General features: G+C 39.7%; 2 protein-coding genes across 2 annotated transcripts in view; both read right to left on the bottom strand.

Moving 5' to 3' along the window:
• The window catches only part of LOC109195563 (tripartite motif-containing protein 16), a 1,176,058-nt gene that overhangs the window by 320,544 nt on the left and 843,498 nt on the right, over window positions 1–12,016 (bottom strand). The gene's annotated exons all lie outside the window — the stretch shown is intronic.
• Window positions 671–10,788, bottom strand: LOC100695089 (zinc finger protein 391). The gene is made up of 3 exons (XM_003459073.5): window positions 10,614–10,788; window positions 8,170–8,428; window positions 671–3,878 (listed from the first exon to the last, which is right to left on the bottom strand). The coding sequence occupies exons 2-3, from the start codon at window positions 8,411–8,413 to the stop codon at window positions 2,878–2,880; spliced, it is 1,245 nt and encodes a 414-aa protein (XP_003459121.1). The 5' UTR covers window positions 8,414–8,428; window positions 10,614–10,788; the 3' UTR covers window positions 671–2,877.

The following is a 12,016-nucleotide window of genomic DNA, read 5'->3' as shown; positions in this document are numbered from 1 at the left end:
ATTTGTTCTTTGATTGTCAATTAAAAAAAGAAAAGAGCGAGTGATACACTGATTCAGTCAGCGTTACAATATGCCTGTGCTCACATGTTTTGAATCCAGCAAATTACAGGGAGCATTTAATAGTGAATAATACTGTATATTTAAAACAAACTCAGATACGTTTAATCTTCCTGAAGTTTTTTTCCCCCCAGACAGACATTTTCTTTATTGTATGTGGATAAAAACTTGTTTGAATTTATTTGTGTTTATGTGAAGAAATAATAACTATGCCATTTTCAATTTATTTTTTTTATTTTTATTTCAATAGGTAATTTGCATTTAATGCTAATGGTTCAAAGAATGTCAGGCTGAATGGTGGGTCCCCACACATTTTCACCTCACCAAATCTGGCCCTCTTCGCAAAACATTTGGACACCCCTGTCTTAGAGATTACAGTTCATCAAAAGTGTTGGTCTCAAAAAGATTTATTTAAGTTTTTATGTAAACTTTATAAACATAACTTTTAAGTGCATATTGAAATTTAACCTTACATCACAACATATGAATTGATAATGACTCGATATTATTTGTCTTGTGTGTGTCAATTTACAGCTTCTACTCCTGTGTAGTAAAACCTTTTTATTGAATGACAGAGAAATCTAGGCTATTAAACAAAAGCAACAAGCCCAAAAAAAATTCATGCTTTATTTTGTTCAACAAAGCTTAGTTTAGTGAAAACGATTAAGAACTTCAATCTACAGCTAATGTTTTAAGTATCACCTCTACAACTTAAAAGAATAACAAAAGTACAAATACAGACGAATGTAAAATTAGCCCTCTGTGAATTGCAACCTTATTGCAATTCATAGAGGGGCTTGTTTGTCCCAGTGATCACAGTGGCTATGATGTCAGAGGCTTGACCCTGTTAGGGTCTCCCAGGCAAATTGTTCCTGTGTGAGGGGCCAACGATGAGCGATTTAGGTGACCCCTTTGAAGCAAGGAAAAACAAGGGACCAGTTCACCCTGCCCAGCACATGGATCCCTAATGCCAGGCCTAGGGAGGAAGGAGGCTCAAGAGAGAACACCTGGTGGGCACACCTTAACCGATGGGGCTTGAGCAGGCCCAGCCCAAAGAGGCAAAATGGGCTCTTGCGGACTCAGCACCTGCAGAAAGCACTGTAGAGGTCGGGTGCAATGCTCTCTGGGTCGCAGTGAAGGGCAGAGGCTCCAGGAGTTGTAACCCTGGCTCATGGTAGGAAAAACTGAAGTTGACAAATAGAATGTCACCTCTCTGGTAGGAAATAAATCTGAGCTAGTGCATGAGATTGAGAGAGACTGACTAGACATAGTAAGGTTCACCTGAATGCATGGCTCAGACTCTGGAGATGTTTCAGACTCTTCCAAACTCTAGATTCCCCATACATAGAAAGGCAACAGGCAGGGACGGGTATACTCATATCCCACATAGTTCACTGTCTGTACAATAGGGTTTTCCCAATGGACGAGTGTGTCTTTTCCCCTGCGCCTTTGGGTCAGGGAACCGGTCCTGATTATAGCTGAATGACAGTTCAGAATATCCAGCTTTATTAAAGTCAGTAGGTGGGGTGCTAGAAAGTGACACATCTGGGCACTTTATTTTCCTGTTTTTAGACTTTAATGTTCATGTCTACATGATATTGCAAACTAGAGGGGTGTGATTGAGAGAAAAAGCATACCTGATTAATGTTTTGTCACTGGACTTTTGCGCCAACCACCATGTCTGAGCATAAGTTATTCACATAAGTGCATGTGGCACTAGGACACCCCAGGTCAAGGATAGATTTTGTCAATGTTTTATTGGTGGTCTCGGACACATGAGTGAATAGAGGAGCAGAGCTGCCAACTGATCACTAGGGAGACTAGGGGGATGACTTGCCCGTTACTGGGGCTGAGGTCATTGAGGTAGTTAAACAACTCCTTGGTGGCAGGGCTGCTGGGGTGGATGAGATTCACCATGAGTTTCTCAACACTCTGAATGTTGTGGCACTTTCTTGGCTGACACACCTCTCTGCTTGGCAATCTAAGGCTACAACTCTGACTGGAGTGGTACCCTAAGAAGGGGGACTGGAAGATGTGCTCCAATTACATTATTCTGACTCCTGGGAAAGATCTATGCCAGGGTACAGGAGAAATGACTCTGTGTTAATCGAACCACAGGTTCAGGTCCAGCTCTTCATCCTCATAGGAGCATGGGGTATCTGGCTTGTTGTCATCCGGTCTTTAAGTGATGATGTGATGAACCTTGCTTTTAGATCCTAACTACTCCGGGTTTATCAAGGTTGTTGTGTTTTTAACATGTTTTAAGGCTTTGTATCTTGTTCTATTTACATGACTTAAATAATAAAAATAATGTGACATGCAGCCAATTGAGGCGGCTCAGACATCTGAATAGGATGCCTCCTGAGCTTTTCCTAGGTGAGGTGTTCCAACACAAAGGGGCCCGAGGGCAGACCCGGGCCACACTACAGAAATTATATATTTTGGCTAACCTAGAACCTAATGCCTTGGTGTCCCCCAAATGAGCTGAAGCAGGTTGTCGGGACGAGTGACGTCTATAGTTCTCTGCCTAGACTGTGTGCCCCAACATTTGGCCTTGGAAAAGTGCCATAAAAGGGATGGATGGCTGTAAAATCAGTGTTTTCCATATACAAAAAAAAAAAAAAGCTAACAATTGGAATAAACAATTCAGGGAGTAGAGTTAATTACTATTCTAGACAGGATATATACCATATTGACCTGAAAATGGTATGAGCTCTTCCTTCACGCTTTGAAGTGATTTGGTTCCTCATGAACATGTGCTCCACTATTAACAAACTGTTCCACCTAACAGCTTTCATACATTATCTAAGTAGGAAGCTTTTAACCAACATGGATTTTCATGTGTCTTCTCAACTGTATCCTATAAGTGAATCTTTTTGCACAGGCGCTACAGAAATATGGCTTTTCACCTGTGTGCGTTCTCATGTGAGTTTTCAAGTTTGTCCTATCACTGTATCTTTTTCCACAGATGTTACAGGAATATGGCTTCTCACCTGTGTGAATTCTCATGTGAGTTTTCAAGTTCGTCCTATCACTGTATCTTTTTCCACAGGTGCTACAGGAATATGGCTTCTCACCAGTATGGACTCTTATATGAGATTTCAAGTTCATCAGATCACTGAACCTTTTCCCGCATGTGCTACAACAATGTGGTTTCTCACCTGTGTGACTTCTCATGTGAGTTTTTAATGCAGACAGGTAACTAAATATTTTTCCACAAGTGCTACAAGAATATGGCTTCTCACCTGTGTGACTTCTCATGTGAGTTTTTAACGCAGACAAGTAACTAAAAATTTTTCCACAAGTGATACAAGAATGTGGCTTCTCACCTGTGTGGACTCTCTGATGTTTTGTCAGTTTGTATTTATATTCAAAGGTTTTTCCACAAGTGTCACATTTTAAAGACTTTTTACTTGTGTCAGTTTCACACTGACTCTCTGACACAGGACAGCTGTCTGCTTTGTTACTGTTTCTGTGATGTCCTCTCTTCTCAGGCTTTGCATTTCTATTTGATCCTGAGTCCACATGCTCACTTTCATCCTCATCTCGACTTTCTGGTTCAGGAGAGTTGTAAGAAAGAAGCTGGTCACTGTTTGGTTCAGGTTCCTCATAAGTAGAAGTCACCATAAAGGTATCAGTCTCGACCTTCAGCACAAGCACCTGACTAGTACAGAGTTCCCCTGGTTCCTCTTTAATCTGTGGAAGCTCTGGGTCCTCCTGGTCCAGACTGAAGTTGCCCCCCTGGTTAAAAACCTGCTGGTCAAAAACCTGCTGGTCATCCAGATCCTCCTCTTGCTTACAGACATGTTGTTGCGGGAAGTCTGAAGGGACAAACATAATAGAAAAACACATCTGATAAAAGATTATTTTCACTTTAACAGATGAAAATAATAAAACAACTCAAAATTTACATATAAACATTTCTGACATGTCAAAAAAATAAAAAATAAAAATAAAAATCAGTGATCAATATAACCACCCTTCTTTTCAATAACTGTCATAAGCCTTCAATTCATGGAGTCTGTCAGCGTCTTAATCGGTTGATGACCAACCTTTTGTGCAGCAGCAACCACAGCATCAAAGACACTGTTCAGAGAAGTGTACTGTTTTCCTATCCCGTTTAGCAGGGCCAACAGGCTCTCAACAGGCTTTAGGTCCAGTGAGGAAGGGGGCCATGTCATTATTTTTTCATCCTTAAGGCTAGCCATCCAGTGGAATACTTCGATGCATGCGATGGAGCATTGTCCTGCATAAAATTCATGGTCTTCTTGAAAGACGCAGATTTTTTCCCCGTACCACTGCTTGAAGAAAGTGCCTTCTAAAAAAATTCTCAAATCCTTCGCAGTTAATTTTGTGTGTTTTTGCCTCGATACATTTCTTTCGACGCTGTTTGCTATTTGCAACAAAACGTTTGATGGTCCTGTGGTCACGCTCCAATATTTGAGCAATTTCAAGAGTGCTGCATCCCTCTGAAAGACCGTTCACAATTTTTGACTTTTCAGAGTCTTTTAAATCTCTTTTTTGGCCCATTTTGCCAGAGGAAGAGAAGCTGCCTAAAAATTATACACACATTTAAATAAAGTGTTGATCTCCTTAGACCACACCTTCACTCATTACGCAAATACACATCACCTGATATGCTTAAATCCAATAAGCACTCAAGTTTATACAGCTCAAAGTTTGAAAATATGCATAAAAATTATGATATGGCCAAAATACTCACTTTCCTAATAACTGTGCACACACTGTATAGTGGATATATACAGAAAGAGCTGTAAAGATATATCTATATATATATATATGAATTCCCCTCTCACTCAGCGAGCAGTCTTTATCCTTCAAACTCTACCAGAGGCCTGGAAGCTTGAGACTACTGCGCAGTATCTTTGCTGTTCGAATAATGTTTGACTGCATTGTTCTGGACAGAGATCTTGAATGTTGTTCCGGGGATCTGCTGGAGCCAGTCGCCCAGCTTGAGGGTCACTGCACAGAGTGCTTCGATTACCACTGAGACCAATGTTTCCTCCCCCTTTTCTCTCAGCCCTTGTAATTTCTCAAGCTTCTAGTTCTCCTTCATCCTGATGTTGCTATCACTTGGTATTATCTACCTTTATTACTATGGCCATTGTCCTCTGCTTGTCCACCACTACTATACCAGTTGGTTAGGACTACTACGATTGTATTTCGAAATATACATTTTTGTATTTGATTAAATAGATATAAAATAGCAATTGGTGAAAATTTTATATTTATTCCAAGAGTTGCAGAACCTAAAGTTTTACACTGTCAAGATGGAGGTATATGATCACATTACACCACGCGGTGATCAAACCCATATTTTGTTCACCACATGAAAGAGCTGTTAAGCATTTATGCACACAGTGTGAATGCTCTCCACCACAGCTGACATCTTTCTTAGTCCGGCAGCCAAGATTCTCTGCTTTTGTCAAGAGCAGCACTTTCTTCTCAGCCAGCATGGAAGTCTTCTGCAAAGTAGTACCCCTGCATAATTTAAATAAACACAGAGTGCCTAAAGAAGGATTTTAAAGAACTCTCACGATGAAGCAAAGTGACCAGCTCTGCTTGGAGAGCAACACCTATCCAAAAGAACCCAAAAGAACATCCATCTCTCTGGCAAAGCCCATGTACTACTGAGCCCTCAAAAATGCTACCGTTATGGTTCCCGGACAAAGTTGTATACCTGTTAGATTTTAAACTGTCATTTAGATCTGTCAGGGTTCTGGGGGTTCTGATTCTGACCAGTTACACTGCCACATAACAGCCCAAACAACCTGTGATCAGTTTAACACATTTACTGTGTGTTCAAATGCAGTAAAGTCAGCCTCAGTGTTTGTTCTAAGAAAGACTTGTGTTTGTTCTTTTTTTTTTTTTTTAAATCTCCCCTAACTTCACCCTCTCTCAAAAACTGAGTGTAAAAGCTGGACACTTATCCAAGTTAACTAGTAAGTTTGGTATTTAACAGATAACACCAACAGAATAAATACAACAAAAGAAATATTATTGCTTTCAGACCTCCTTTTTTGAAATTCCAGATGAGCCCCCATCTGTTACATTCCCCTATACAGTCCAGGGGCTGAGGGAAAGCAACAAAAAAAGTGTCCGGATTAAAGAAGAAGACAAGGGGGTAGGGCTGCACGATTTTGCATAAAATGAGAATCACGATTTTTTTGCTTCGAATTGAGATCACGATTCTCTCACGATTTTCTTTTCCAATATAAATATTTATTGCACTTATTAACTGCACATCAACTTCATAACAGTTGAGACTGAACATAAAAACAATAAATAAACATAAAAACAATAAATGCCTCACATTTTGTGGTTGCCGCAAAATGTTGTGCTGCTTGAAATTCCGTCTCCACCGTTGCTCGACACTGCGTGTATAGAGCAGGTAGTGCAACAATAGAAAAATAGCAACAATAGAAAAATAGTTGCGGGACGGCACTGTGTAGCGTTTGTCTAGGGTGTTGATCATTTTCCAAAATCCCTCGTTTTGCACAGTGTTGATGGGAGCCATATCTTTGGTCAGGTGATAAGTAATAGCCTCCGTAATTTCTTTGTGCCTGCGGGAGTTCGACGTGTATAGGGAAGCACTGTATAAGGTTCCCGTTATTGATGTTTGGGTGGTTGACCGGGACGGATTTTCTCCTGTCACTTTCTCGTGTTCTCCGTTGTTTTTTTCCCTGCCAATTTGAGCATCACACGGCACAGCTTCTGTATCACGTGGTATAAGGCTCCGCCCTTGTCATTTGTTGAGCAGGAAGAGTGAGCGCTTGTTTTCATGCAGATTACGTCCCGGATCAAAATGCGGTACAATCGTCGTCGTCTTTTTTTTTTTTTTTAAATCGTTGTCATTTGGAAATGAGATCGCACATAAGTATGAATTGAGATCGCGATTTTCTAACGATTAATCGTGCAGCCCTACAAGGGGGCATTTAAAGCATTCAAATACAGGATAACTAAATAAATACTACTGCACAAGGACAAAAACTATAATGAAATGAAGTGATACTTCTACTGTCCACGAATAATAAAGAGATGAAAATATTCCAGAGATGAGATCCAATCAGAACAATGTCATTTCTTTAGAAAGGTCGGACAAGTTTGTAAGTGATCCAATCAGAAGTAATCTTCTTGTGCAGTGACGTTAGATGTGCACATTTAATCTGCACCTGGTAAACAGGTTCAGAGAGTGGGTTTAGCCAACTCCAATGCCTCTGATTTCTCATGAAAATGTGACGAAATCTCAACATTTAGGAGGCAGAGAAGAGTACATGCACAGAGATATTTCAGATATGATGTCAATGAAAATAAGATGCTTTGCAAACCATGTGGAGCAACGCTCTCCAGTAAAAACCCAACAAACTTTTACACTTTATAGTTTAGTCAATTAAATCAACTTTAGATTTAGTCTATGAAAGTTTTATGATATTTAGTTAACTTAAACTAGACTAAAGCAATTTAAATGTCTAAATTATGACCAAAACTGAATGATGTTTTACTTGAATAAAACTAACTCAGAATTCAAAAGTTAAAAGATGAATTAAACAAAAGATATTTATGTATGCAACATAATATTTTATTGTTTGTTATTAAAATATTTGGATCTTGTCCTATTTTCGCTATCTGGAATTAAATTTCCTATCCTTGGAGTTTTCACGGCAGTAACAATGTTTTTACTATGTTTACTGACCACAACCATCTAACTGGGAATAAATTAAGTTCTATCTTATGCTATTTTTGGGTTGTACCATTAATTACATTCTCAAGATTGTTTCTTTCTAAACTTTTAGCAACATTTGTGGGTAAATATAAAGAACTTCAAAATGATTTAGATTCAATAAGCAAAGTATTGTATTCAGTTTGGACAAAATGCTGCATTAAAATCTAGTCTCAAGTTCAGTCTAAGAATTTAAGTCAGTTTATCAGCTAACTGACACAAAGTATAGATTTAGCTTAGGAAAGAGAGGTATAATGATACTTGCATTTGGCTCTTAAATTCATCCTCTACCTCTAAAAGTAAAAGTAATTTGGTGTTCAGTTTGGAATCCTACATGAGTCATATTTGTTTTTACTAAGAACATTACATGCCTTTGTCGTGTTTTTCACATTTCCAGATGGTATCCAGTAGTCTGAGCCGCTCTTCCCCAGTCCAGACGATGATTCCTTCGGCCTCCTGCTTCACTACAAGCGAGTCTACATCCTGACTGGTGGAGACTTCCTCCTGTTCCTCTTTAATCTGTGGGAGCTCTAGGCCCTGCTTGCTCAGACTGGAATTTCTCTCCTGGTTACAGACCTGCTGGTCATCCAGACCCTCCTCTTCCTCACACTTCATGTTGTTGTGGGAGGTCTTGAGGGACAAACGGACACAACAAAAAGGTTACTAATGAGATGACAGGGAAACACAAATGTGACAAATGTTTTGAGACAGAATATGAAAACAATAAATAAAGTGGAGGAATGATAACTAGTACTGCAAGTGGTGAAAAGCTTTAAGTTGCAATATTCTCATTTGCATCCATCTTCACATTAGTAGCTCGGTCATTGTGCACAACTGAAAAGACAGTTCATTTAAGTTCTGCCATGTTTCATGAAATACCAGCATTACTGAGGAACAGCAATATGTGCAGGTCCACTGTAAACACTTATGGTTAGGACTCTGTCAAGAGTAACATAATAGAGACAAAGTTTTGGTGCTGTGCTCAAAGCTTTGAGGAATCTACCTGTGCCAATTACACACTCTTTTTGACAACATATCCCATATCACTTATGTGGTACATGTGGGTTCTTTCTGGGTACTCCAGCTTCCTCCCATAGTTCAAAGGCATGCAGTTAGTGGGGTTAGGTTAATTGGCGACTGGTTGCCCATAGGCAAGAATCTGAGTAAGAATGGTTGTCTGTCTCTGTGTGTTAGCCCTGTATCAGGTTGGCGACCTGTCCAGGGTGTACCAAGCTTCCTGCGCTACGACAGCTGAGATAGGGTCCAGACATAATGCCACTCTCCGATAACAGACATCAGTGCATTGATGTCTGTTGTGGTGATGAAAGAGCTGAGCATAAAAGCAAAGCCATCAGTTTATGGTCCCACCCTCACCTAAGCATCCATCTCCACATTAGTCGCTCATGAGCTCTGGGTAATGACACATCACATTACAGAGAATAACTTCCTCCCAGAGTAACAAAAACTGTAATTTAATGACATCTGGAATCCGTTTCTGACCTTGGTCAGACACCTGGGGCTGAAGCCATGCACATCTCCACAAACACATAAGAGATACACAACAGGTTACTGCTGTTATGTGGTTGTTTTTTCACCATCAGTGGTGTTATTTTTAGTAATATATTATTTTTATTGCTTTTATGACTACTGTCAAAATAAATTTCTCTTCAAATTTACATTGTAATATAAGATAACATATCATAATAGGTGTATAAGATATAATATATTCTATACAAATTTACATAAATGACATTGCATAAATTTATATTACATATTATAGTCTAAGGAGCTTGGAAAGAAAAGCGTCTGGACTTCTTTAAGTTGCTTGAAGACGTTTCACCTCTCATCCGAGAAGCTTCTTCAGTTCTAGGGTCAAATGTCCCAGATTTAAGCCCTGTGGGAGTATCTCCCCGAGAGGGACAAAAGGACCCCCTAACGATCCTCTACCTAATCACATAACATATTACATATTATACAACACATTGGGTAAATTCCCTGCTTAGATTCTAGGGGGAACCCAGCAAGTGCCATTAACTGGTCTAGACTGGTTGCTCTTAATGATCTGTTACTCTATATTTTTCACATGTTTGTACAGGATATTGTATTTGTTTTAATTGTTATGTGCTTATGTGGTACATGTTTTTTGACTTTTGCTGCCATGATGCCAGGACTCTCTTTGAAATGAGATTTTTACCTGGATAAATAAAGGACTAATAAATATAAGTAGAGATGTATACGTATACACCATTGTAATTTATTGAATACATAACAGAAACATTGCTGACATGGCGAATATTGAAGCCCCTGTTAACCTCGTTTATAAGAACCCAGCTGCGGGTTTTGTAGTCCATCTCTTGCACACTGGAGTCAGCACAGCGTCACTCTGTTATTGAGTCTGGAGTCACTGCAGCTCTCTGAGCTGTGCTTCTCTTTTAAAGTGCTTATTAATTCTCATTCACAGCTTTTATCGACCTCGTTACGCTTGCCTTCAAGGTCAAGGAAAAGTAGCTAGAATAAGGAGACATAATAGGAGGTATTTCAGGACTATTTGGACCTGCCCCACTTTCTCTGTACGTTTCTTTGATTTAAATGTGTAAAGCCGCCTTTTTACTAGTCACGCCCCTCCCGTGTCTCACTGAACTTTGGGCTTAAAGGTTTTCGTTAAAAAAAAAAGAGAGAGAAACTTGTGTTATTCCTATTATAAACAGCTCGTAGCTCCTCGCTGGTTTGAGATTTGAGCCTGCAAACTGAGCTCTGATCAGGGTCCTACAGGAGTCGTATTCCCGCGTTAGCTCATTGACGCCGTTTTACACACCTGTGTGACTTTATCTCGGATATCCAACAGTCTGCGTGGACAGCTGATCTCTTCACTGATGTCTTTTAAATTTCTGAGATTTCTTCGGCTGCAGTTCGTCTTTCCTTAAACTCTCGGATACTGAAGACGCTGCTAAATAGTAAGAGTCGCGTCACTTCCGCTTTCCTTCTTCTATTGCATTTACGGCAGACTAGACCCATCAAAGGTGTGTTGCTGCCCTCCTTACACAAAAAAGTCCTGCGTTTTTGTGCTTCAAAACTCTTTTCGACAGCAACCTTTTTTCACGGCAGCATATAGAATAAATCCAATAAAAAGGATATAAAGAACATAGGACGTACTAAACTGACTTTTGCGACGGTGTTTGAGTGTAATTATGATTTAAAAAATGCATGTTTGCCTTTCTGCAGCATATTTTAGTAGAAATGTTTATGTTTATGACACAATGCACTTTATTATAAAGTAACCTTTATTATAAAGGACTTGTTCACCCTAAAAACATGGCAAATTGTCAAATGTATGGACAAACTAAGCTGCAATGCTTTACCTTCCTCTCCACCCCTGTTAGCAGGATGAAGGCAACCTCTTGTGTTGTGCATTATTGGTTTTCAAATTTCAGTTGTTAACCTCAGTGTAAAAACTTCACTGAGCCTTCAGCAGCTTCAACATCATCAGTAAAGAGAGATCACACTGTGTCAATTTGTTCACCGGAGTCACAACCTGTAACACCTATGCTGCATGAAGGGACCATGGGAAAGATGGGAGAGAAGTGTCCACTACAAAAACCCTAAAACCCTTCACTGCTGAAAACTGTGGATTAACTTCAACCCAGAAAGATCAGGAAATCATAAATCAACTTTAGGTGTCAAATGAATAAATGTGGAAAGCCATTGACTCTCCTGTGGTTTGAGCTTTGATGCAGCCTTAGTGTAAGCCATGGATTTACTGGTCAATCTATGGTTCCACCCTCACCTACGATCATGAGCTCTGTGTAGTGACTGAAAGAATGGGATCACAGATACAAGCAGTGTAAATGACTTTTCTCCAAAGGGTGGCTAGTTTCTTCCATAGTGATAGGGTGAGGAGTTTGATCATGTGGTGAGAACTCGGAGTACAGTCGCTGCTACTCCACATCTAAATAAAATACTACATTTTTAATTGGAAATCAAAAAGCTCACTATGCATAAATGACTATAATAATTTTCTTTGAGAATACATCATATTCGAGAGAATAACTTCCTTCCAGACAATAAACTGTAACCTGACGCTCTAGTTGCGTCTATCGCATTCGGTGTGTACGCACCATAAGTCTATTGGGAAATCTGAAATCAGAGCCTCTTTCACAGAGTGGAGAGCACACACAGCTAACCCTGTTATAACCTTTCTCCTCAGTATGCTGAGTATCT

The sequence above is a fragment of the Oreochromis niloticus genome, linkage group LG18 (genome assembly GCF_001858045.2).
Source record: "Oreochromis niloticus isolate F11D_XX linkage group LG18, O_niloticus_UMD_NMBU, whole genome shotgun sequence".
NCBI lineage: Eukaryota > Metazoa > Chordata > Actinopteri > Cichliformes > Cichlidae > Oreochromis > Oreochromis niloticus.
The sequence above is the reverse complement of the archived record's forward strand: the minus strand, read 5'-3'. Positions and strand labels throughout refer to the sequence as shown.

Bases quoted from the DNA above. Each gene is read 5' to 3' on its own strand.
- LOC100695089 (XM_003459073.5), bottom strand. From the start codon at position 8,413: ATGAAGTGTGAGGAAGAGGAGGGTCTGGATGACCAGCAGGTCTGTAAC. The intron at 3,879-8,169 runs GCATGTAATGTT...TTGTCCCTTCAG, and splicing joins ATGTGAAAAACACGACAAAG to ACTTCCCGCAACAACATGTC.